We start from the raw sequence: 27660 nt of genomic DNA on the forward strand, positions 1-27660 counted from the left end.
TTAGACTATACACTAACAATGAACAATGTAAAAGGATATTAAGAAAAGAATTTCCATTCACATTAACATCAAAAGGAATAAAATATTTTGGAATAAGTTTAATCAAAACTGTCTGAGGTTTATACCTTGAAAACTACAAAGCGTTACTGAAAGACATTAAAGACGACATCAGTATATGGAAAGACATTTCATTTTCACGGATTGGAAGAATCAATATTGTTAGGAAGACAATACTACCCAAAGTGAGCTGCAGTTTCAACGCAACCCCTACCAGAATCCCAGTAACATTTTTTGCAGAATTACAAAAACCTGTCCTAAATCTGACCTGACAGGCTCTTATTAATGACTGCCACAACACAGAAACTGAGGAAAAGATGGAATCATGGAAACGTGGAAAGATTTGATGACGTAGAAAATAGCAGTCATTATTTCTCACATCCCAAAGCCTTCAAGAATATACAAGTGCCGCATGACCACTACGAAATCGACCAAAAACTAATCACCAAGCTAGAAAGGTGGTGAGAGAAAAAAAAAAGAAAGAAAAAAAAAGGCAGGAAAGTATTTGGCCTATCACTTCCCACTTTTGCATACTTAACTGATGCTGAAAAGAAACCCTCACCTGAGCATTTTAGGTTTTGAATCTTTCAGATTTGGGATGCTACACCAGCAAGTATGTGAAAAACGTTTCAGAATCAAAAAATGTCAGAAATCCAAAACACTTTTTGTCCTAAGTCTTATGGATAAGAAATACTCAATCTGTGTGAACTATAGACATCGAGCTGTACAGCAGATCTCTAGAACTTCCTCGTCTTGCATAACAGAAACTGCACACCCACAAAAAACTTCTGATTCTCCCCACTCCCAGCAGCTCTCTTCTCAAATTCACTCTGGAATTCACTTACATGAGGTCCCTAGAGTAGTCAAACCCATGGAATCAGAGAGGAGAGTGTCCAATGGAAGAAAATATTTGCAAAACTTCTCCCCAAATTTGTCTCATATACATCAAACACACATGGTCCATGAGGACCAGATTTCCAGAAGTTCATTCCCACCCTTTCCACCAGTCAGTTCTGCATTTGCAAATGTCCACATGTGTTTCTGGAAAGATCCACATAGTCCTCACCTGTCCTCTGCAGAAGCAGAGGAAACTTAAAGAATCCAGAATAGGGAACATGGTTCTGCTCCTAAGTTACCAGCTATTGCCTGTCCCCTTCACTCTTTCTAGATCATTCCTTGCACTCTTCTCTGTCTTTGGAGGTCACTGGCTCAAGTAAGTCATCATGAAACACCTGCAGAAAACTGCCCCACCTTGTGCCTCCACTGCCTGATGACTGAACTGACCTCCAGGCTTGTCTCTGGTCTCCCCTGTCTTATTTCTGCTGAAACATCCAGTCCCAGGCAAGGCTGTTCAGTATCTTAGGGTTTCAGTACAATGGAAAGTTCCATTATTACTCATCTCTAGAATGTCCTTGGAAATGGAAACTGCAGAGAAATCATATCTGGGGGGCAAAGTAAGATGGAATTTGCAAGGGGCCCAGCAGTTGCATATTCCAGGTAAGGAACTCAAGGTGAGCCAGCAAGACAGTTGATTAGAGAGGGACTGGGAGGGGTACCAGGGGCTGTGGGTCCCACTGACCTGTCTGTCCATGACCCAACACTGCTGCTGAATTCACACTTGAGAAAGTCGGTGCTTCCCTAAGACAGAGCAGGCGGCCTCAGAGTCTTTGAGCCCTTAGATCATCATGTATCTGTCTTGTGACACACGCACCAGCTACTGACTTTCAAGGACTCGAGTGGGCTGAGAGGTGGGAGATGCCAACTCTGATTGAAGGATGACTATGGAGGCATCAAAGGTGCCACACAGGACAATCTTCTCTCTGTTATCCACACAGCGGAGCTGCCCAAGTCTTACATCACCAGCAACAACTTCAAACCCATGGAGAATAAGAATGTTGTAGCCTTAACTGTGAACCTAAGACTCAGGGCTACACCTATGTGTGATGGGTAAATGGTCAGAGCCTCCCGGTCAGTTCCCAGGCTAAAGGAACTCGGTAAAAACAGTATCCTCATTCTAGCGAATGTCACAAGAAATGACACAAGACCCTATGAATGTAAAATACGGGACCAAGTTGGTAGCATACCCAGTGACCCAGTCACCCTGGAGGTCCTTTGTATCTTTGGTTCCTCTGTGGACCAGGCCACCAGCTAAAATCCAAACGACCAGAGGCCAGGCATCTCAGTCTCTCTCACGTCCAAGTACAGACACTTTTATTTCTGGACACCCGAGCTGGCCATGACTCCCTGCCCTGGGAAAACCTGGGTAGGCACAGCCTTAACCAAGAATATAAGGTGAAGAGATACTCTCATCATGGGAGACTTGGGGTCTGCATCCTGTGATGGGAGAAACAGGTGAATACCTCAGGCCTTGACTCAGTGAACACAGGAGCGGTTTGGCTGGGCCTTAAGGGTATGTCTTGACTCAGAGGGACACTGGTACCTTTAAGAGACCAGGAGCATCTCCTTCCCTCAGACGACATCACCTGTGGCTTTATTCTCTTTACTCCAGATGGTCCAGACGTCCCCAGCATTGTGTCTCCATTCTCCAATTACCATACAGGAGAAAAGCTCCACTTGTACTGCTTCGCGGACTCTAACCCACCGGCAGAGTATTCTTGGAAGATTAATGGGAAGTTTCTGCAATCAGGACAAGAGCTCTTTATCCCCCATATTACTACAATGCATAGCGGACTCTATGGTTGCTCTGCTCGTAACTCAGCCACTGGCAGGGAACGTTCCACATTCAAGATGATCGAAGTCTCTCGTAAGTGGATCCTGCATCATTGGCTATAGGGTTTTAGGTAGAGTCTCTCTGGCTTTCGGAGAAGAGTCAGGAAAACATTTTTTATTCCCAGCTTGTGTCCCATGGGCAGGAGCAAATCCCAAATTCTCCTCCTGAGCCCTCCCAATTTCTCTCTACAGATTCTCTTCTCCTTGTGTTTCTGTTTTCTCATGGCTGAACTTGAGTCCAGGCTGAGAAAGGTTGGGAGGGGGATTTGTCAGTCCTGAGCCCGATGTGGTGGAAGAGGCTTCACAGAGGGACAAGAAGGAGAGTCCTCAAGGACAAGTTTTTTCTCGCTGTCACCAACACTTCCCTTTCTACCACGTCTTTGTTTTCTTTTACTACTCCATGAGCTTCAAGGAACATCTGAGGTTTGAAACAAGCTCACATTTTTCCTCCAAATGAGAGGAGGAAGTCCCCTGGATGAGAGAGGAGCAGCTCAGACCGCTCCCTACTCTGCTCCGGGCTTCTCTGGTGTCTGGCCCTGCCTGACTCCACCTGGGGTGGGACCAGCTTGTGTGGAGTAAGAGCCCTGGTGGCCTGTCCTGAATTCGGCTAAATCGAGCTGCCAGTTGAAGTGAAGCCTAGGTTGCAGGGAAATAAGAAGAGAGGGAACCTCGGGGCCGACTCTTGAGCTGTTTCCTGGCTCTGAAGTCATCGGCTGTGTGAGGCTGTGGGCACAGCACTAGGACACAGCACAGAGGAGAGTGAGTGATGCACACTTGGAGAAATAGGGAGATTCACCTCTGGGACTCTGCATGGCAGGAAATGGGCAATACCAAAAAGTGTATATTTATAGAGTATAAGACTACCAGGACACTATTTATATATCTAATATAAGGCTTATCATTAACTATTTCTAAGTGTGCAATTTAGTGTTGTGTAACCATCACACTATCCATTTCCGGAACTTTTTCCTCCTACCATTACACTTCTGTACCCAATAAATAGTAACTCTCACTCCTTCTCCCCCTAACCCATAGCACTCACCATTCTATTTTCTGTCTCTATGTAACTGGCTATTATATCTTTTATAAATGGAAGTATGTAATAATTATCCTTTTGTATCTGGCTAATTTCGGTTAGCAGAATGTCTTCAAGGTTCATCCATTTTGCATGATGTATTGGAATTTTATTCCTTGTTAAGTTTGAATAACATTTCTTTTTTATTATTATTACTATACTTTAAGTTCTAGGGTACATGTGCATAACGTGCAGGTTTGTTACATATGTATACTTGTGCCATGTTGGTGTGCTGCACCCATCAAATCGTCAGCACCCATGAACTCTTCATTTACATCAGGAATAACTCCCAGTGCAATCCCTCCCCCCACCCCTGTGATAGCCCCCGGTGTGTGATGTTCCCCTTCCCGAATCCAAGTGATTTCATTGTTCACTTCCCACCTATGAGTGAGAACATGTGGTGTTTGGTTTTCTGTTCTTGTGATAGTTTGCTGAGAATGATGGTTTCCAGCTGCATCCATGTCCCTACAAAGGACACAAACTCATCCTTTTTTATGGATGCATAGTAGTCCATGGTGTATATGTGCCACATTTTCTTAATCCAGTCTGTCACTGATGGACATTTGGGTAGATTCCAAGTCTTTGCTATTGTGAATAGTGCCACAATAAACACACCTGTACATGTGTCTTTCTAAGAGCATGATTTATAATCCTTAGGGTATATACCCAGTAATGGGATGGCTGGGTCATATGGTACTTCTAGTTCTAGATCCTTGAGGAATCGCCATACTGTTTTCCATAATGGTTGAACTAGTTTACAATCCCACCAACAGTGTAAAAGTGTTCCGATTTCTCCACATCCTCTCCAGCACCTGTTATTTCCTGACTTTTTAAAGATTGTCATTCTAACTGCTGTGAGATGGTATCTCATTGTGATTTTGATTTGCATTTCTCTGATGGCCAGTGATGATGAGCATTTTTTCATGTGTCTCTTGGCTGTATGAATGTCTTCTTTTGAGAAACATCTGCTCATATCCTTCACTCACATTTTAATGGGATTGCTTTTTTCTTATAAGTTTGTCTGAGTTCTTTGTAGGTTCTGGATATTAGCCCTTTGTCAGATGAGTACATTGCAAAAATTCTCTCCCATTCTGTAGGTTGCCTGTTCACTCTGATGGTAGTTTCTTTTGCTATGCAGAAGCTCTTTAGTTCAATTAGATCCCATTTTTCAATTTTGGCTTTGTTGCCATTGCTTTTGGTGTTTTAGACATGAAGTCCTTGCCCATGCCTATGTCCTGAGTGTTATTACCTAGGTTTTCTTCTAGGGTTTTTATGGTATTAGGTCTAACATTTAAGTCTCTAATCCATCTTTAATTAATTTTCGTATAAGGAGTAAGGAAAGGATCCAGTTTCAGCTTTCTACTTATGGTTAACCAATTTTCCCAGCACCATTTAACAAATAGGGAATCCTTTCCCCATTTCTTGTTTTTGTCAGGTTTGTCGAAGATCAGTTGGCTGTAGATGTGTGGTACTATTTCTGAGGACTCTGTTCTGTTCCATTGGTCTATATCTCTGTTTTGGTACCAGTACCATGCTGTTTTGGTTACTGTAGCCTTGTAGTATAGTTTGAAGTCAGGTAACGTGATGCCTCCAGCTTTGTTCTTTTGACTTAGGATTGTCTTGGCAATGTGGGCTCTTTTTTGGTTCCATATGAACTTTAAAGCAGTTTTTTCCAATTCTGTGAAGAAACTCATTGGTAGCTTGATGGGGATGGCATTGAGTCTACAAATTACCTTGGGCAGTATGGCCATTTTCACGATATTGATTCTTCCTATCCATGAGCATGGTATGTTCTTCCACTTGTTTGTGTCCTCTTTTATTTCACTGAGCAGTGGTTTGTAGTTCTCCTTGAAGAGGTTCTTCACATCCCTTGTAAGTTGGTTTCCTAGGTATTTTATTCTCTTTGAAGCAATTGTGAATGGAAGTTCATTCATGATTTGGCTCTCTGCTTGTCTGTTACTAGTGTATAAGAATGCTTGTGATTTTTGCACATTTATTTTGTATCTTGAGACTTTGCTGAAGTTGCTTATCAGCTTAAGGAGATTTTGGGCTGAGACAATGGGGTTTTCTAAATATGCAATCATGTCATCTGCAAACAGGGACAATTTGACTTCTTCTTTTTCTAACTGAATACACTTTATTTCTTTCTCTTGCCTGATTGCCCTAGCCAGAACTTCCAACAGTATGTTGAATAGGAGTGGTGAGAGGGCATCCCTGTCTTGCACCGGTTTTCAAAGGGAATTTTTCCAGTTTTTGCCCATTCAGTATGATATTTGCTGTGGGTTTGGAATAAATAGCTCTCATTATTTTAAGATACGTTCCATCAATACCGAATTTACTGAGCATTTTTAGCATGAAGGGCTGTTGAATTTTGTCAAAGGCTTTTTCTACATCTATTGAGGTAATCATGTGTTTTTTGTCTTTGGTTCTGTTTATATGCTGGATTACGTTTATTGATTCGCATATGTTGAACCAGCCTTGCAGCCCAGGGATGAAGCCCACTTCGTCATGGTGGATAAGCTTTTTGATGTGCTGCTGGATGCAGTTTGCCAGTATTTTATTGAGGATTTTTACATCAATGTTCATCAGGGATATTGGTCTATAATTCTCTTTTTTTGTTGTGTCTCTGCCAGGCTTTGGTATCAGAATGATGTTGGCCTCATAAAATGAGTTAAGGAGGATTCCTTCTTTTTCTATTGATTGGAATAGTTTCAGAAGGAATAGTAGCAGCTCCTCCTTGCACCTAGGGTAGATTTCAGCTGTGAATCCATCTAGTCCTGGACGTTTCATGGTTGGTAGGCTATTAATTATTGCCTCAATTTCAGAACCTGCTATTGGTCTATTCAAGGATTCAGCTTCTTCCTGGTTTAGTCTTGGGAGAGTGGAAGTGTCCAGGAAATTATCCATTTCTTCTAGATTTTCTAGTTCATTTGCATAGAGGTGTTTATAGTATTCTCTGATGGTAGTTTGTATTTCTGTGGGGTCGGTGGTGATATCCCCTTTATCATTTTTCATTGCGTGTATTTGATTCTTCTCTCTTTTCTTCCTTATTAGTCTTGCTAGCGGTCTATCAATTTTGTTGATCTTTTCAAAAAACTAACTCCTGGATTCATTGATTTTTTTGGAGGGTTTTTGTGTCTCTATCTCCTTCAGTTCTGCTCTGATCTTAGTTATTTCTTGCCTTATGCTAGCTTTTGAATGTGTTTGCTCTTGCTTCTCTAGTTCATTTAATTGTGATCTTAGAGTGTCAATTTTAGATCTTTCCAGCTTTCTCTTGTGGGCATTTAGTGCTATAAATTTCCCTCTACACACTGCTTTAAATGTGTCCCAGAGACTCTGGTATGTTGTATCTTTGTTCTCATTGGTTTCAAAGAACATCTTTATTTCTGCTTTCATTTCGTTATGTGCCCAGTAGTCATTCAGGAGCAGGTTATTCAGTTTCCATGTAGTTGAGCGGTTTTGATTGAGTTTCTTAGTCCTGAGTTCTAGTTTGATTGCACTGTGGTCTGAGAGACACTTTGTTATAATTTCTGTTCTTGTACATTTGCTGAGGAGTGCTTTACTTCCAAATATGTGGTCAATTTTGGAATAAGTGTGATGTGGTGCTGAGAAGAATGTATATTCTGTTGATTTGGGGTGGAGAGTTCTGTAGATGTCTATTAGGTCTGCTTGCTGCAGAGATGAGTTCAATTCCTGGATATCCTTGTTAACTTTCTGTCTAGTTCATCTGTCTAATGTTGACAGTGGGGTGTTGAAGTCTCCTATTATTATTGTATGGTTGTCTAAGTCTCTTTGTAAGTCTCTGAGGACTTGCTTTATGAATCTGGGTGCTCCTGTATTGGGTGCATATATATTTAGGATAGTTGGCTCTTCCTGTTGAATTGATCCCTTTACCATTATGTAATGGCCTTCTTTGTCTCTTTTGATCTTTGATGGCTAAAAGTCTGTTTTCTCGGAGACTAGGATTGCAACCCCTGCTTTTTTTTTGTTCTCCATTTCCTTGGTAGATCTTCCTCCATCCCTTTATTTTGAGCCTAAGTATGTCTCTGCATGTGAGATGGGTCTCCTGAATACAGCAAACTGATGGGTCTTGACTCTTTATCCAGTTTGCCAGTCTGTGTCTTTTAATTGGAGCATTTAGTCCATTTACATTTAAGGTTAATATTGTTCTGTGTGAACTTGATCCTGCCATTATGATTTTAACTGGTTATTTTGCTCGTTAGTTGATGCAGTTTCTTCCTAGCCTCAATGGTCTTTACATTTTGGCATGTTTTTGCAATGGCTGGTACCGGTTGTTCCTTTCCATGTTTAGTGCTTCCTTCAGGGTCTCTTGTAAGGCAGGCCTAGTGGTGACAAAATCTCTAAACATTTACTTATCTGAAAAGGATTTTATTTCTCCTTCACTTATGAAATTTAGTTTGGCTGGATATGAAATTCTGGGTTTAAAATTCTTTTCTTTAAGAATGTTGAGTATTGGCCCCCACTCTCTTCTGGCTTGTAGAGTTTCTGCCGAGAGATCTGCTGTTAGTCTGATGGGCTTCCCTCTGTGGGTATCCCGACCTTTCTCTCTGGCTGCCCTTAAGATTTTTTCCTTCATTTCAACTTTGGTGAATCTGGCAATTGTGTGTCTTGGAGTTGCTCTCCTTGAGGAGTATCTTTGTGGCATTCTCTGTATTTCCTGAATTTGAATGTTGGCCTGCTCTACTAGGTTGGGGAAGTTCTGGATGATATCCTGAAGAGTGTTTTCCAACTTGGTTCCATTTTCCCCCTCACTTTCAGGCACCCCAATCAGATGTAGATTTGGTCTTTTTACATAATCCCATACTTCTTACAGGCTTTGTTCATTTATTTTTCTTCTCTTTTCTTTAGATTTCTCTTCTCGCTTCATTTCATTCATTTGATTTTCAATCGCTGATACTGTTTCTTCCAGTTGATCAAGTCGGTTACTGAAGCTTGTGCATTTGTCACGTATTTCTTGTGTCATGGTTTTCATCTCTGTCAGTTCGTTTATGGCCTTCTCTGCATTCATTATTCTAGTTATCAATTTTTCCCCTCTTTTTTCAAGACTTTTAGTTTCTTTGCGCTGGGTATGTAATTCCTCCTTTAGCTCTGAGAAGTTTGATGGACTGAAGGCTTCTTCTCTCATCTCGTCAAAGTCATTCTCCATCCAGCTTTCATCCCTTGCTGGCGATGAGCTGCGTTCGTTTGCAGGGGGAGATACGCTCTTATTTTTTGAATTTACAGCTTTTCTGTCTTGCTTTTTCCCCATCTTTGTGGTTTTATCCACCTCTGGTCTTTGATGATTGTGACGTACTGATGGGGTTTTGGTGTGGGTGTCCTTCCTGTTTGTTAGTTTTCCTTCTAACAGTCAGGACCCTCAGCTGTAGGTCTGTTGGAGATTGCTTGAGGTCCACTCCAGACCCTGTTTGCCTGGGTATCAGCAGCAGAGGCTGCAGAAGACAGAATATTACTGAACAGCAAGTGTACCTGTCTGATTCTTGCTTTGGAAGCTTCCTCTCAGGGGTGTACTCCACCATGTGAGGTGTGGGGTGTCGGTCTGCCCCTAGTGGGGGATGTCTCCCAGTTAGGCTACTCAGGGGTCAGGGACCCACTTGAGCAAGCAGTCTGTCCGTTCTCAGATCACAACCTCCGTGTTGGGAAATCCACTGCTCTCTTCAAAGCTGTAAGACAGAGTCATTTGCGTCTGCAGAGGTTTCTGCTGCTTTGTTGTTGTTGTTGTTGTTGTTGTTTAGCTGTGCCCTGTCCCCAGAGGTGGAGTCTACAGAGACAGGTAGGCCTCCTTGAGCTGCTGTGAGCTCCACCCAGTTCGAGCTTCCCAGTGGCTTTTTTTACCTACTTAAACCTCAGCAATGGCGGCCGCCCCTCCACCAGCCTCGCTGCTGCCTTGCCGTTAGATCGTAGACTGCTGTACTAGCAGTGAGGGAGGCTCCGTGGGCATGGGACCCTCCCAGCCAGGTGTGGGATATAATCTCCTGGTGTGCCCGTTCCCTAAGACCCTTGGTAAAGCACAGTATTGGGGTGGGAGTTACCCGATTTTCCAGGTGTTCTGTGTCTCAGTTCCCCTGGCTAGGAAACGGGATTCCCTTCCCCCTTGCGCTTCCCAGATGAGGCAATGCCTCGCCCTGCTTCAGCTCTCGCTGGTCGGGCTGCAGCAGCTGACCAGCACTGATTGTCCAGCACTCGCTAGTGAGATGAACCCAGTACCTCAGTTAAAAATGCAGAAATCGCCTGTCTTCTGTGTGGCTCGCACTGGGAGCTGAAGACTGGAGCTGTTCCCTTTCGGCCGTCTTGCTCCGCCCCCGTTGAACAACATTTTGATATATAGATATACCTCATTGGCCTACCCACTTATCTTTCAATGGACTTTTCCGTTGTTTCCATTTTTTGGTTATTGTGAGTAATGCTTCTCTGAACATCAATGTGCAAATATGTGTTCAAATTTTTTTCAGTTCTATAGGGAGTAAGTCCAGAAGTGGAATTGCTGGATCAAATGGTAATTTATGTTTAATATTTTGAGAAACAGCCATACCACTTTTTACAGTGGCTATAACATTTCCCTTTCTCATCAGCAATGCACTAGAGCTCTGATTTTTTTCATCTATTTGAAAACACTTGTTGTTTTGTGTTGCTGTCGTTGTTGTTTATCAAAGCCATACTAAAGTGTGTGAGGTGGTGTCACATTGTGGTTTTGATTTGCATATCTCTAAGTATTCATGATGCTGAGGAGCTTTGCATGGGCTTATTGGATATTTTTATATCTTCCTTGGAGAAAACTCTATTTTAATCCTTTGTTCATTTTTTAATTGGGTTTTTGGATGTTTCCTAGTTTTTCATGTATTCTGGAAATTAATTTCTTATCACACTTATAATTTGCAATTATTTTTCTCATTTCATGGTTTGCCTTTTTACTTTCTTGTTAATATTCTTCGATATATAAAAGGTTTTGATTTTTATGAAGTCCAATTTATCCATTTTATTTGTTGCCTATGCTTTTGTTGTTACAACCAAGGAATCATTTTGAAATCCAATATCATGAAGCTTTTCTCCTATGTTTTCTTCTAAGGGTTGTATAGCTTTTGTTCTTATATTTAAATCTTTGATCTATTGTGGGTTAATTTTTGTATATGATGTTAGGTAAAGGTTCCACTCATTCTTGCCCTTGGATATCCAACTTTTCCAATATCATTTGGTGAGAACACTGTCCTTTCCCCATTGAATGATCTTGGCACACTCGATGAAAATCATTTGGACATATATGCAAGTATTTCTTTTTGGACTCTCTGTTCCATTTCATTAATTTCTATGTCTTCCTTAATACCAGTACCACACTGTATTAGTTACTGGGGCTTTGTTGTAAATGCTGAAATCCTGAAGTGTCAGTCCTCCGGCTTCATTCTTCCTCTTCAAAGTTGTTTGTCTATTTAGGGTAAAGAGTTTCAATATAAATTTTAGGACGGATTTTTCTTTTACTGCAAAAATGTCACTGAGATTCTGATAGGAATTGTATTGAATCTGCAGCTCACTTTGGGTGGCGTTGTCCTCCTAACAATAGTGAGTCTTCTAATTCATGAAAACAAAATGTCTTTCATTTTATTGATGTTATCATTAAGCAATATTTTATGGATTTCAGGTGTAATCATTTCACCTCTTTGGTTAAACTTATTCATAAATATTTTATTCTTTCTGATATTAATACAAATCACAATTTTTTCTTAATTTCTGTTCAGATTGTTCATGGTTAGTGTATTGAAATACAACGGATATTTGAATGTTATTTTTGTATTGTGCAACATTACTGAATTCATTTATTAATTTTAATAGGTTTGTTCCATCTTTAGGATTTTCTACATATAACTTCAAGTTATCTGCAAACAGAAATAATTTTACTCCTTTCATCCAACTTGAATGTCTTTTTTTAAATTCTTACCTAACTTTTCTGACTAGACTTTTCAATACTACATTGAATAGAAGTGTCAAAACAGCATCCTTGTCTTGTTCTTGCTCATACAGGGAAAGCTTTCAGTCTTTCTCCATTGAGTATGATGTTAGCATTGGTTTTTTCACATATTGCCTTTACGGTGAGGTGGTTTCCTTCCATTGTTAGTTAGAATGTTTTTATCATGAAAAAATATTGAATTTCATCAAATGTTTTTATTGATTCAATCTTATTACTGATTATAGTTCTATTCATATTTTTGTGTTTTTCTAGGAATTTGTCTATTCCATCTAGGTTATCCAATTTATTGGCATAGAATTATTTACAGTACTTTCTTAATCATTATTTTATCAGAATTGGTAGTAATCTTTCATTTTCTTTTTTTTTTTTTTTTTTTTTTTAGAGGGAGAGACAGGCGCTCACTCTGTAGGCCAGCCCAGGCTGAAATACAGTGGTGTGACTATGCCTCCCTGCAGCCTCAAACTCCTGGGCACAATCAATTCTCCTTCTTCAGCCTCCCAAAATACTAGGACTACAGATGCATGCCACTATGCCCAGCTAATAGGTTTTAAACTTTTTTTGGAGAGACTGGGTCTCCCCAGGTTACCTATGCTGGTCCAAACACCTGGCCTCAAGAAATCCTCAGATTGTGACCTCCGAAAGTACTATGATTAAAATATGACCCACCATGCTCAGACTCCATTTTCATTTCTGATTTTAGTAATTTTAATCTTCTCTCTTTTTTTGTTAGTCAAGTTAATGGTCGTCAATTTTGCCGATTTTATTTTGATGAATCAACTTTTCTTTCATTAGTTTACTCTATTCTTTTTCCATTCTGCATTTTATTTTTAACCACTCTAATCCATATTGTTTCCTTCATTCACTGTGCTTGGGTGTAGTTTGTTCTTCTTTCATATCCTGAAGTATGAGAGAGCTTGCTTCATACCATTCTTTTAAAGTTTTAATACAGTCAATGAAAAAAGAAGCCACACACAGACGAACCAATGTCAGCTGCTATATTACTACCACCATCATTAGCCTTGAGGTCAAATAGTCCTAGAAAGAAATCTCAGATCCTAGAAAGAAATCTCGATTACTAGCCATATGACACTAGGAAAGTTTTTACACTACTCTAAGTTTCTGCCTTTTCATAGGCAAAATGGAAATAATGTCTACCTGACAGGCTTACTGTGTGAATTACATGAGGTTCAGGTAAAGTATTTAGCACAAGGCCTTCCATATAGGACATGCCCCTCAACAGTACCTATTTCCATATATATGTAGAAAAAGAGGTAACACATAAAACACTAGGACATGGTTACTGACTGCTTGTGGGTGACAAAGGAAAAAAATCTAAGTGCAAAGAATCAAGCCTGGTATGTTAGTTTTCACCAACTGAGATGCATCCAGGATGGGATTAGACATATAAGATAATTTATCAGGGAAGACACCTGTGAGGGAATGTGGGGCAGGCATGAAGGTAGTGTGGGATAATCCACAGACCACTAAGCAAAGCTGACTCCTGTGAAAAAGAAAGAGAAAGAAGTTTTAGGTACCAATGCAGTTCTAAGAGAGTTTTTGCAAGGCTGATGGGGAGTCCTCCAACAAGTCACCCATTAAAGTTAGGGAGAGTCTCAGAGAACTAGGCTTGCTTTCACGCCCTTGTTGGGAGCCTGTGGGAAGGAAGCGTTCTGTGCAAAGGAGTTGGTGAATTTGAAATGCACTGACCTGGGCCTTCTGTCAATCAGGTCCCTGCCATGGAGATCTGGCAGGGTCTCATTCATGGCTGCCACCACAGGGACACTAAGTAAAAGATGCAACCATGAAAAAGTGTAAAGGTGGATAGTTCTAATGACAGACAAAATAGCGATCAGCCTTTCTCCCATCCGAAAGCTTTCTGAAATATCTGAGTGCAATAGAGAATTGACAGAGGAATGATCAAAAACCTAGAAACACGGTGAGAGAGGAAAAAGAACAGCAAGAATATAATCATCTCCCATGAGGTTTCCAACAGAAATACTGCATTCCTTGAAGAAGCAATTATAGAGTACTTCATGTCACATGCTTTTGCCTGAGGCTCCCCCCTTAAATAACATCATCTCCATTCGTTCTTTTCTTTTCTTTCCATGACAGCTCCTTTAGGAAGAGGAAAGCTAGCCTGGAATCATCTGACATAGCAGCCGTGATGTCATTTCTGTATTTCAGGAACTCTGGCAGGTATGATGGCCTTTTCTCTTCTCCCATTTCTTGCAGGGCTGACGGCCATGCTTGGGAGAGGGAAAAGACTTATTTCCCTGTATCTGGGACTGGATCTCCTCCTTCCTCCACCAAACTCCTGCATCCCAGCACTAATTCCTGCAGTTCCCTTTCTACCTGGCCTTTATGCTCCCTGTACCCCCAATGTCTTTAAAACATAATTATCTCCAGCTTCTGCTCGTTTGTTTCTCAGATTTAAATGAGAAACACATTTTCACATTGTGAAACCCTCTTCATTATTTTTAACGCTCTCTCAATAGTGTAATTCTCTCCATTCCCACAAAGCTCAAACACTTCTCAAAGTGTTGCTTGACTTCTTGTCTCCAGACTTTGAAATCTTCCTTGCATATGACTGCCTCATTACCTTTCTAAAATCTGGTTAATCCACTTAATCAAGAATCTCCAGGGGTCTACTCTAGCCTATTTGTAAGTTCACATTTCTTCTATTTACTAATCCTTCTCACTTCCTTTACCTCTACTTCCTAGTATAATTCTTCCATCCTAATTAGAACTGTCTTCCTCCCATCCCTGCCCCTTCACCCATATAGACATAAAATTCTTAGTTCCAATGCTATGCCTAAAAACAGGGTGAATGCCCCTCCACCATCTGCACTACAGACTTAACCACACCGTTCATCACAAACAATCTCTGACCTCTTGAAGAACAAAGACTTTAGGATTAGCCTGTGAACCTGAGAGTCAGAACACAACCTATATGTGGTTGAGACCTTTCCCTGATGACCAATTCACATGTTCAAAAAAGATACAGAAATGAAGAAGGCAAAGTCCCTACCCCAGGGGACATAAAGACTAAGACAGGAAATGAGACCTGAAAATAATCATGATACCAAAATAGAAAAAAAGTGAAGGCCACAAGAAATCAGAGAGATCTGACGGGAAATATAGCTCCACATTGGAATCACTGGAAAACATTTTTAAAAGTGGGTGCTCAAGCGCCACCCATGAGTTCCAGTTTAAAGGTCTAGAGAGGGACCCAGGCACCGGTAATTTTTAAGCCTTCCCTGACACTACAAACATGTAACGAGGATGGAGAACTCTTGTAATAGGTAGAACTTAAAACTAAATCAATGATTCTCAGGTAGAAGTACTGGAATTATATAAGGACCTTTTTCGACATACATAAGACTATACGTTTTTGGCCCTAATTATTAATGGGCTACACCAAGAATTCAGTAATCCAGTTGGGAAAGAGAAGCTGAATGGAAAAGCCACCTTATTTGATATGTTAAAATATATATAAAGCATTTTCAAATGAGTGATAAGTGATGCTAAACCTTCTCTAAATAATATTTATGGGAATGTTAATAATATGAGTATTCTAGGTTGGGTGCTGTGGCTCACGCCTGTAATCCCAACACTTTGGGAGGCTGAGGCTGGCAGATCATGAGGTCAGGAAATCGAGACCGTCCTGGCTAACACGGTGAAACCCTGTCTCTACTAAAAACACAAAAACAAAATTCGCCGGGTGTGGAAGCTGGCGCCTGTAGTCCCAGCTACTCCATAGGTTGAGGCAGGAGAATGGCGTGAACCCAGAGGTGGAGCTTGCAGTGAGCAGAGATCCTGCAACTGCACTCCAGCCTGGTCTACAGAGCGAGATTCCATCTCAAAGAAAAAAAAATTAAGAAATTTTTTTAAAATGAGTTCTAAAAACTGTGTGACATTTCTGGAAATCGAATATGTTATCAGTCATAGCGTCATATGCCACAGAAGTAACTAGATTTCTATGTGAGCTGTGTCTTTACCATAAAAAACCTAATAAAAATCTCATTAGATTTTTAACCATGGTCATTTTAAATCTTTGTCATTCCCAGACAGTTGCTTTGATTCCTCCTGGAAGTATTTACAGTCAGCTATGGTCCAAAACTGCCTTTTCTTCAAGGAGCTATGTGGAAAAGACTCTGACAAAGACTCTTGAATACAAGTTTCTGATAACTTCAAGATCATACCACTGGACTCTCTGAGAACTTTCAAAATTTTAATGAACAGGCTGATACCTTCATGAAATTCAAGAAAAAGAAGAAGAAAACTCAGTTATATTGGGCTTAATAATCAAAAAGATAATGTTTTCATAATTTTTTATTTGAAAATGTGCTGATTCTTTGAATGTTTTATTCTCCAGATTTATGAACTTTCTCTTTTAAGCTCTTTATACTTTACAATTATTTGGTAAATTATACTTTTGTAAACAAAAATGAAAACATTTGCTTTTGCTCCCAATCTGAGTGCCCCAGAATTGGGAAACTATTCACAGTATCCATGAGTATTCATTTTCTTAGTGTAATAAAGATATTTGCACAAGTTCAGAGAGAATCTACACTCTGTATAACAGGACACATTTGAAAACATTGGTTATATAACCAAGGCTTTGACTGGGATATTCTATTTGAGAATATACATAGAATAAACCCATAGGGAATGCAGGGAATGTCTGAAGTTGGCCTTTGTTTGGCTTCCTAGTCTCAAGAGGTTTTTAGAAGTTTAATCTGAGAGTCTTATAAAACTTCTAACAAAGCAAAGTTTAAAAAGATCCTTTATGGTCCAATGCTACTCTTGTTGCACTTAGATAAAGAATCTAGGCAAGTTGGCTGAGACTCAACCTATTTTGCAAACAAATTCATCCTACTGGAATTATCTTTGGAAAAAATAGAGAATCCTATATAGAGAAAAATTGTGTTGAAAAGAAAAACTGTAGTACACCTGTTACCAGACTGAACCACTGCTCATTATCTTTGAGCATTTATAACCTACTGGTAGACTGGAGTGGACGCTGAATTCTTTTAGTTCTTCCAATTCAATTTTCTCCAATGAAACCGTTAAGAACAAGAACATCTCTGATCCTGAAGTCATATAAGCTAGAGGTGGACAACTCAATGTAAATTTCATGGTAAAACCCTCATGTCTGAGGTGTGGGCCACTCAGAGCTCACCAAGTGTTCAACACCGTAACTTAGAGATACTTAAACTGCAAAGCACAACAGCAAGTTGATGACTGTACACTTTAGACAGCTTTTTTCAAGATATCAGAACAAGACTATCAATCATGATGAGACTCTTACTTCTCTTAGTTTGTCTTTGCTTATGCCTGTCTCCTTTGCTTCCCAGAATAGTGCTGTACTTAGGATTTCACAAGAAGTAGCTTCTGAGAGTAAGTTAACAGTGTCAGATATTTCATGTCAACCACACTTATTATTATTTTTAAGATGGAATTTCTCTCTTGTTGCCCACGCTGGGGTGCAATGGCAACATCTTGGCTCACCACAACCTCTGCCTCCTGGATTCAAGTGATTCTAGTGCTTCAGCCCCCCTAGTAGCTGGGATTATAGACATGCGCCACGACATCAGGCTAATTTTGTATTTTTAGTAGAGACGGGGTTTTTACATGTTGGTCAGCATGGTCTCGAACTCTTGACCTCAGGTGATCCGCACGCCTCGGATTCCCAAGGTGCTGGGATTACAGGCGTGAGCCACCGCACCTGGTCCACACATTTTTACATAACAAGAGATCCTTTAGTCCACCAAAAGGCTGAAGTTAGCTGCATCTTTAACACAACTTTTTCCTCAGGTGCATGGAGTTGTTTTTTTTTTTATTCTTCTACTTGTGTACTTGCCTATTCCTCTCGCTCCCTGTTTTAATTTAACATGGACATGCAATGCTAGAAAATAGAATTGCTTTCTACCAGCTAAACACGGGGGAACCTGTGGAGGTTCTGACACTTCTTGTTGCACGTGGATAAATACATCAGGTATTATGGAGACTCAGTTGTAAAAATCAACAAATGTGTTGCCTGGTTAAAATGACTAGACTCTTCTGGCTTCTTCTTTGATCTATTCTATTACAGTTGGTTTGCATCTTGCCTAAGGTGCATATTCCAACCTCTTGATATTTTCGTCCTGATAGTCATACTGGTAGTCTTCCTCATGTGGTGCAAACTACAAACTTTTTTTGTGTGTGCAAATATTTGTGTGCAGCCATCCTTCAAATATCAAATTGTTTCTCTTGGGCTGGAATTCAAAAACCAAAAGAAATGTGTGGTTTATGGGCCAAGTGCAGTGGCTCACATCTGTAAACCCAGCACTTTCAGAGGCCACGGCAGGCAGATCACAAGGTCAAGAATTCGAGACCAGCCTCGTCAATATGGTGAAACCCTGTCTCTACTAAAAATACAAAAATTATCTGGGTGTGGTTGTGTGCGCCTGTAGTCCTGTAGGGAGACCCCCTGAAACCATTGCTATGGAATAAAAGATGAAATGCTCCTGATTGTTGCAAATACAAAACTTCATGCAGGATTATGTAAAGAAAGTGTCAGGTTGGACTGCCAGAATGAGCCAACAGCACGTGATGTACTTCCCCTGTAGAGAGCCTATAAATGGACGTGTAGTCAGGGAGGTTTCACATCACCAAGATTCCCATCCCAGAAAAGTAGATGTTCATAGCTCTGGGAATGGAATGCAACCCTTGCGGAGAGTCTATTAATGGACACATGAGGGGTGCCTGTTCATATGGATAGGATAGGGTTATAAACGCACTTATCTTGCCACAGCTCTTCTAGGTCTCTTTAGAGTTTAGGTATACTCCCTTCTCAGAATTTTTTGGTTTAACCGCTTGTCTAGCTTCACATCCTCTTTCTATTGATTGTTGCAACCAGCTTTTCCTGCAACTGTTACTGCTGATTAATATCTTGCTAATCATAGGATATGGATAGATTGTGTTCCTGTTTTAAGGCTCCGTTAGAAATTGCTGATGCACACACTATGTTGTACATTTTTATCTCTGTATACTGTACTTCTACATACCGATGTTTTGTTAAGAATTACTTCATCCACATGTGACCATCTCACCTCATAATCAAACGACCCTAAATCCCTCACTAACATACCGTTGCCCTCACTAAACTTAATAATAATTACAGACGAGCAAATGCTGGGAGATTTTGTCACCACCAGGCCTACCCCACAAGAGCCCCTGAAGGAAGCACTAAACTTGGAAAGGAACAACCAGCACCAGTCACTGCAAAAATTTGCCAAAATGTAAAGACCGTCGATACTAGGAAGAAACTACATCAACCAGCGAGCAAAATAACCATACAACATCACAATGACAGGATCAAGTTCACACATAACAATATTAACCTCAAATGTAAATGGACTAAATGGTCCAACTAAAAGACACAGACTGGCAAGTTGGACAAAGGGTAAAGAGCCATCAGACTGCTGTATTCAGGAGACCCATCTCACGTGCAGAGACACACATAGGCTCAATATAAAGGGATGGAGGAAAATCTACCAAGCAAATGGAAAGCAAAAAAAGCCAGGGGTTGCAATCCTAGTCTCTGATAAAACCGACTTTAAACCAACAAAGATCAAAAGAGATAAAGAAGGCCATTACATAATGGTAAAGGGATCAATTCAACAACAAGAGCTAACTATCCTAAATACATATGCACCCAATACAGGAACACCCAGATGAATAAAGCAAGCCCTTAGAGACTTACAAAGAGACTTAGACTCAAACACAATAATAATGGGAGATTTTAACACTTCACTGTCTACATTAGACAGATCAATGAGACAGAAAGTTAACAAGGATATCTAGGAATTGAACTTAGCTCTGCACCAAGTGGACCTAATAGACATCTGCAGAACTCTCCACCAAAAATCACAGAATATACATTCTTCTCAGCACCACGTCACACTTATTCCAAAATTGACCACATAGTTGGAAGTAAAGCACTCCTCAGCAAATGTAAAAGAAGAGAAATTTTAACAAACTCTCTCTCAGATCACAGTACAATCAAACTAGATCTCAGGATTAAGAAACTCACTCAAAACCACAAAACTACATGGAAACTAAATAACCTGCTCCTGAATAACTACTGGGTACAAAATGAAATGAAGACAGAAATAAAGATGTTCTTTGAAACCAGTAAGAACAAAGATACAATATACCAGAATCTCTGGGACACATTTAAAGCAGTGTGCAGAGGGAAATTTATAGAACTAAATGCCCATAAGTGAAAGCACGAAAGATCTAAAATTGACACCCTAACAACACATCACAATTAAAAGATCGAGAGAAACAAGAACAAACACATTCAAAAGCTAGCAGAAGGCAAGAAGTAACTAAGATCAGAGGAGAAATGAAGGAGATAGAGACACAAAAAAACCGTTCAAAAAAATCATTGAATCCAGGAGCTGGTTTTTTGGAAAGATCAAGAAAATTGAGAGACTAATAAAGAAGAAAAGAGAGAATAATCAAATTGACACAATAAAAATGATAAAGAGGATATCACCACGGACCCCACAGAAATACAAACTACCATCAGAGAATACTACAAACAACTCTATGCAAATAAACTAGAAAACTAGAAGAAATGGATAAATTCCTGGATACATACACTCCCCCAAGACTAAACCAGGAAGAAATTGAATCCCTGAATAGACCAATAACAGGCTTTGAAATTGAGGTAATAATTCGTAGCCTACCAACCATAAAGTCCAGGACCAGATGGATTCACAGCCAAATACTCCCAGTTACAAGGAGGAGCTGGTACCATTCCTTCTGAAACTATTTCAATCAATAGAAAAAGAGGGAATCCTCCCTAACTCATATGGGAGGCCAACATCATCCTAATACCAAAGCCTGGCAGAGATACAACAAAAAAAAAAAAAGATAATTTTAGACAATATCCCTGATGAACATTGATGCAAAAATCCTCAATAAAATACTGGCAAACAGAATTCAGCAGCATACCAAAAAGTTTATCCACCATGATCAAGTGGGCTTCATCCCTAGGATGCAAGGCCGGTTCAACAGACACAAATCAATAAATGTAATCCAGCATATAAACAGAACCAAAGACAAAAACCACATTGATTATCTCAATACATGCAGAAAAGACCTTTGACAAGATTCAACAGCCCTTCATGCTAAAAACTCTCAATAAATTCGGTATTGATGGAACATATCTCAAAATAATAAGAGCTATTTACGACAAATCCACAGCCAATATCATACTGAATGAACAAGAACTGGAAGCATTCCCCTTGAAAACTGGAACAAGACAGGGATGCCCTCTCTCACCACTCCTATTCAACATAGTGTTGGAAGTTCTGGCCAGGGCAATCAGGCAAGAGAAAGAAATACAGGGTATTCAATTAGGAGAAGAGGGAGTCAAATTTTCCCTGTCTGTAGATGACATGATTGTATATTTAGAAAACCCCATTGTCTCAGCCCAAATCTCCTTAAGCTGATAAGCAACTTCAGCAGATTCACAGGATACAAAATCAATATGCCAAAATCACAAGCATTCTTATACACCAGTAACAAACAAACAGAGAGCCAAATCATGAATGAACAGCCATTCACAATTGCTTCAAAGAGAATAAAATACCTAGGAATCCAAGTTACAAGGGATGTGAAGGACCTCTTCAAGGAGAACTACAAACCACTGCTTAGTGAAATAAAAGAGGACACAAACAAGTGGAAGAACATTCCATACTCATGGATAGGAAGAATCAATATAATGAAAATGGCCATACTCTCCAAGGTAATTTATAGATTCAATGCCATCCCCATTAAGCTACCAATGACTTTCTTCCCAGAATTGGAAAAAAAACACTTTGAAGTTTCTATGGAACCAAAAAAGAGCCCACATTGCCAAGACTATCCTAAGTCAAAAAAACAAAGCTGGAGAGATCACGCTACCTGACTTCAAACTATATTACAAGGCTACAGTAACCAAAACAGCATGGTACTGGTACCAAAACAGAGAGATAGACCAATGGAGAAGAACAGAGCCCTCAGAAATAATACCACACATCTACAATCATCTGACCTTTGACAAAGCTGAGAAAAACAAGAAATGGAGAAAGGATTCCCGTTTTAATAAATGGTGCTAGGAGAACAGGCTAGCCATTAGTAGATAGCTGAAACTGGATCCCTTCCTTACACCTTATACAAAAATTAATTCAAGATGGATTAAAGACTTAAATGTTAGACCTAAAATCACAAAAAAACCCTAGAAGAAAACCTAGGCAATACCATTCAGGACATAGCCATGGGCAATGACTATATGTCTAAAACCCAAAAGCAATGGCAACAATCAGAATTGAAAAAACGGATCTAATTAAACTAACGACCTTCTGCTTAGCAAAAGAAACTACCATCAGAGGCAGCAGGCAACCTACAGAATGGGAAAAAATTTTTGCAATCTACTCATCTGACAAAGGGCTAACATCCAGAACCTACAAAGAACTCAAACAAATTTACAAGAAAAAGCAAACAACCCCATCAAAAATGGGTAAAGGATATGAACAGACACTTATCAAAAGAAGACATTTATGCAGTCAACAGACACATGAAAAAATGTTCATCATCACTGGCCATCAGAGAAATGCAAATCAAAACCACAATGAGATACCATCTCACACCAGTAAAAGTGGCGATCATTAAAAAGTCAGGAAACAACAGGTGCTGGAGAGGATGTGGAGAAATAGGAACACTTTTACACTGTTGGTGGGACTGTAAAGTAGTTCAACCATTGTGGAATACAGTGCAGTGATTCCTCAAGGATCTAGAAATAGAAATACCATTTGAGTCAGCCATCCCATTACTTGGGATATACCCAAAAGATTACAAATCATGCTGCTATAAAGACACGTACACATGTATGTTTATTGCGGCACTATTTACAATAGCAAAGACTTGGAACCAACCCAAATGTCCATCAATGACAGACTGGATTAAGAGAATGTGGCACATATACACCATGGAATACTATGCAGCCATAAAAAAGGATGAGTTCCTGTCCTTTGTAGGGACATGGATGCAGCTGGAAACCATCATTCTCAGCAAACTATCGCAAAAACAGAAAACCAAACACCGCATGTTATCACTCACAGCAGGGAACTGAACAATGAGAACACTTGGACACAGGATGGGGAACATCACACACCGGGGTCTGTTGTGGGGTGTGGGAATTGGGAGAGATAGCATTAGTAGATATACCTAATCTAAATGACGAGTTAACGGGTACAGCACACCAACATGGCACATGTATACATATGTAACAAACCTGCACGTTGTGCATATATACCCTAGAACATAAAGTATAAAAAAAATTTAAAAAGACAAAGGAAATTAAAAAAAGAAAAGAAGAGAAATGATGGAAGTCCAAAACTACGGTTATTGAGACTAATGTTAATTCTTTAAATTTTGATCATATTCTCACCTAAGTGGGAGTACAGACACTTCAAAATAGAGCCACATACACTGGATGTTATATACTCCCACTGAAATTTTAAGGAATCATATAGCTCTCAAAACAGGTCATATTTTTCTGTAAAAAGAAGATTCCAGTCTACCTGAGTGAGCATAATAAGGAAGTCCCTCTGCTTTAACTGTTACAAAAATAAGTGACCTGAAGTATTCTGATGTTAACCAATCAATTTATTTCTATGGCTTTGTTTACTGATCCGCTTTTGACAAAACCCACTGTTTTGCTATTGTATTGCCTAGGGGGAGTTATCACTGTATCTGTAGAGGGAGACCTGCCCCAAATCATAAATCACAAATAAAACCCACTTACATCTACAACTAAATTTGTTGAAATTTTGTCTTGTCACACATGTTCACAGAAAGCAATGGTCAGTGGAGTCTCTCAGGCTGCATCATTCTCACTCTGACTCTCCTGCCTTTCGCTTTCACTTACAAGGACCTTTATGATGACATCCGGAGAAACCTAGAAAATCCAGAATAAGCTTTCCATCTCAAGATACTCAACTGTATCACCGTTGAACAGTGTTTTTGTCAAGAAAAGTAAATACATGGGTCCCAAGGGTTAGGATGGGAATTTTTTTTTTTTTTTTTTGAGACAGAGTTTCACTCATGTTGCCCCAGCTGGAATGCAGTGGGGTGATCTCAGCTCACTGCAACCTCCACCTCCCAGGTTCAAATGATTCTCCTGCCTCAGCCTCCCAAGTAGTTGGGATTACAGGTGCCCGCCACCACGCCCAGCTAATTTTTGAATTTTAATAGAAACAGGGTTTCACCATGTTGGCCAATCTGGTCTTGAACTCCTGACCTTGTGATTTGCCCGTCTCAGCCTCCCAAAGTGTTGGGATTACAGACCTGAGCCACCGCACCCAGCCCGGACGTGGACATTTTTAAGAGGCCATTATTCTGCCTCATAGAGATCATTTTCGTAAACATTACCCACAACAAAAATATGTTTTGCCTTCCTTCCACGTCTCACTTTTCTGTCTACACAAACCACAGTGAAACATACTAGCTCTGCTATGAAGTGGCTGGATGACCCTAGGCCCCTCATTTGACCTCCCTCAGCCTCTTCCCTTATCTGCAGTGTAAGGCTGACTCTTAATACATCAGAAAATGACAGTTGAAGAGTAAATTAACATGTATAAGACATTAGTCACAGAGCCTGGTACCTGATGAGCCCCTCGGTAAACATTCCTTTCAGTCCTTTCCTTTCACCAACCCATTTTCTTGCCCTCACTCATCTTTTCCTTCAACTCCTTTCTCTTCAGTAACTTTCTCAGTCTAACCTGCCAATTAAAGAAGTCACACTACCCATTCTCTCATGACTCTGATGGTGTGTTCTATCCACTCAAGACAATGGTATTATGTATATGGAGATGTCTGTTTGCAACAAGAAATCCTTTTTATGTTCACACAAAATTTATACACGATTTCTCTTAACTTACACATACCAGTCTCAATTCTACCGTTATTTCATACATGCACTTCATTATTTTATTCTTCAGTCTTTCTCCTTACACCTTAAAAATTAGGATAGCACAAAAACAAAAATAATGGCCTGGGCCAGAAGAGGGTATTCCTTTAGATAGATGAATGCTTTCCTTTTTCAAGATGAATGCTATCTGCAAGGCAGTCTTGAAGCCCCTTTCTGGGCTTGGCTTACATCAAAGCCATTCCACTCTAGGACACATTCTTAGATTCCTGAGGAGAAGATGATTGTCACAGAAGCCACACCCACTCTCGGCATTCCTGCTGTTGCGTAAAGGAATGTTTACAGAATGTTGTGCATGAGTTACTTCTCCTAAATTCTTCTACTCCTGGAAGTTAAGCATCCCCACTAACCAGCTTCATCTCCAGCTGGCCTGCCTGAACCCTGACTGGAAAGTACTTCCCCACTCTGGATGACCAGGGTGGCACTTCTGCCTATTCCCATAATTATAATAGCTCACACACGAATGCAGCACTCACTACGCACCAGGCACTATCCTAAGTGCTTTTCATGTAGCTACAGTCCTGAAAAAAAAATCCTAAGTGCCACCATCCCCATTTTTACAGATTAAAAAAAAAACTATGGCAGAGATGTATGTGCCCACTGTCACCTAACTCCATAATTTAACCTCATCCTCCACTTCATCTGGTAAGAGGACACTCTAAGATTTACAAGGTCCCCTGAATGACATCCACCTTTAAAAAATGATTTTTGTCCCATTTGCTTTCAGGATTTGACAGCCAGCATTTTGTTTTGTCTCATGCTTCACTTATGCACCTGTTCCCTAACACTACACTCACAACTGCACAGACCTGCATAAAAGCTAGCTTTTAGAAACCTCAATCTTTTTTGAAAAAAAAGAAAGGCCAGGTTCCAAGTCACACAAAAAGTCATTTTTATTCTATTGTCAACTATTTGCACGGCCATTCTTTGGCCATAAACAAGTGCACTAGAAACAGAAAGTGTAATGAGAAGAAAGTAGAAGGAGGGTGAATTTCTAGATAGACATACAGGGGAAAGATTCCAAATCTGAAAAATTCATAAAATACACCCAGTGAGTGTTGCTTTGAGCAATGACAGCCTCACCTGCCATGTTCCACGGTGTTGGCCTCTTACTTCCTTCTCAACCTGCCCTTCCTGGTCTTGCTTTCTTAGACCAATACAAACAACCTGGGAACTGGGGTCAGATCAGAGCACACAGCACTGAGTGGTAGGGTTGGGAAAGCCAGAAAAGGAAGAAGAGTGTTTGACTCATGAAGACCTGACTCACCTAGGTACATATCACCTAGGCAGACAATAGATTACTGAAGGGCTTTGCAGGACTCATGCTGGTTATCCAGAATGACTGGCTGAGGCAAGGGTCTTGAACAATTGAGTTTTATTGAGCCATAGCTTGAAGGTGCACCCTGGGAAAACACGAGTTGCAAAAAACCTCGGTGGCTTGTGTTCTCTCTGAAGAGGTTTCAGGAGGCTTAGTATTTATACATTTGATTAAAGGAGAGAAGGCAGGTAGGCAGAGATGGAATGGGCAGAAAAACTATTGATCTAATCTTCTCTTTCTTCTGTGCCTTAAAAAATAATAAAGTTACAATCAGCATGTCTTTCTTTCACAAAGAAATATACATTCTGAAATGCTTTGAAACCAAGAATAAAACAATTTGTTTAGGCAATCATCCAGAGATGCCTGAGATCTTTGGCTTTCCTGTTTACCCCGTTCTTTTTCTTCTCTTTTCTTTTTTTAAGAGACACAATTTTGCTCTGTCACCTAGATTAGAGTATACTCACTGCAGCCTTGAATTCTTGGGCTGAAGCGGTCCTCCCACCTTGGCCTCCCAAGTATCTGAGACTACAAGCACGCACCACTGAACCTGGCTAGTTTGATTTATTTTGTTGTGAGAAGACGTGGTCTCCCTTGTTGCTTAGGATGGTCGTAAACTCCTGGTTTCAAGTGATCCTCCTGCCTTGGACACTCAGAGTGTTGGGATTACAGGCCTGTGACAGCACACCTGGCACCCCAATTCTTCAAAAGCGCTCAGAGAATGCATTGTAGAAGACCTTTGTGGCTGTATGTTTCATCTGATCCTACATGACTAGGAAGGCTCATTCTGGAGAAGCCACGTCCCATGGAAAAGGGGATGAAGTCAAATCAGAAAAGGGCAAAGGGAAATCACAGCAAAAAGGGGACAGTATAATCCTGGAACCTTATTAAAGTCACACAACTGCTGCTTCAATTAGAGTAATTTGTTTGGCAAACATCGCTCTAACACTTTCAGTTGTATGTTGGCTCACCTGTAAGGTCTGGAGCAGTCTATAGACTAGGTTTTCTAGAGTTTCTGAAGCATCTTCCAATTGCAATTACAATCTGACACAATTCTCTGATTGGCAGTCTGAACCCCAAGTTCATGTGTACATTTTGTGTAGTCTACACATCAGCAGACATAAAAATTATTTATATAAAAGTTGCTATGATTTCTCCAGAAGTTTACGTAAGTCATCTAGTTTTAACTTGCAAAGTTTAATCTTTCACTCTGACAAAAGGCTAGTATCCAGAATCTACAAGAAACTTAAACGAATTGACAAGGAAACAAAATGAACAACCCCATCAAAAAGTGGGCAAAGCACATGAACAGACACTTCTCAAAATAAGACATTTATGTGACCAACAAACATATGAAAAAAAGCTCATCATCACTGGTCGTTACAGACATGCAAATCAAAATCACAATGAGATACCATCTCATGCCAGTTAGAATGGTGATCACTAAAAGGTCAAGAAACAACAGATGCTGAGGAGAATGT

The 27660-nt window shown here is 40.2% G+C and overlaps 1 protein-coding gene across 1 annotated transcript; it reads left to right on the forward strand.

The window, feature by feature from the left end:
* The first annotated feature begins 1314 nt into the window (after positions 1-1314).
* LOC103247766 (pregnancy-specific beta-1-glycoprotein 3-like) lies at positions 1315-25639 on the forward strand. Its single transcript, XM_073016374.1, has 4 exons — positions 1315-1554; positions 2567-2821; positions 13953-14036; positions 15908-25639. The coding sequence occupies exons 1-3, from the start codon at positions 1464-1466 to the stop codon at positions 13994-13996; spliced, it is 390 nt and encodes a 129-aa protein (XP_072872475.1). The 5' UTR covers positions 1315-1463; the 3' UTR covers positions 13997-14036; positions 15908-25639.
* The last annotated feature ends 2021 nt before the right edge of the window (positions 25640-27660 follow it).

Source organism: Chlorocebus sabaeus, chromosome 6, assembly GCF_047675955.1.
Source record: "Chlorocebus sabaeus isolate Y175 chromosome 6, mChlSab1.0.hap1, whole genome shotgun sequence".
Taxonomy (NCBI): domain Eukaryota; kingdom Metazoa; phylum Chordata; class Mammalia; order Primates; family Cercopithecidae; genus Chlorocebus; species Chlorocebus sabaeus.

Bases quoted from the DNA above. Each gene is read 5' to 3' on its own strand.
- LOC103247766 (XM_073016374.1), top strand. From the start codon at position 1,464: ATGTCCTTGGAAATGGAAACTGCAGAGAAATCATATCTGGGGGGCAAA. The intron at 1,555-2,566 runs GTAAGGAACTCA...TCTTTACTCCAG, and splicing joins CCAGCAGTTGCATATTCCAG to ATGGTCCAGACGTCCCCAGC. The intron at 2,822-13,952 runs GTAAGTGGATCC...TTTCCATGACAG, and splicing joins CAAGATGATCGAAGTCTCTC to CTCCTTTAGGAAGAGGAAAG.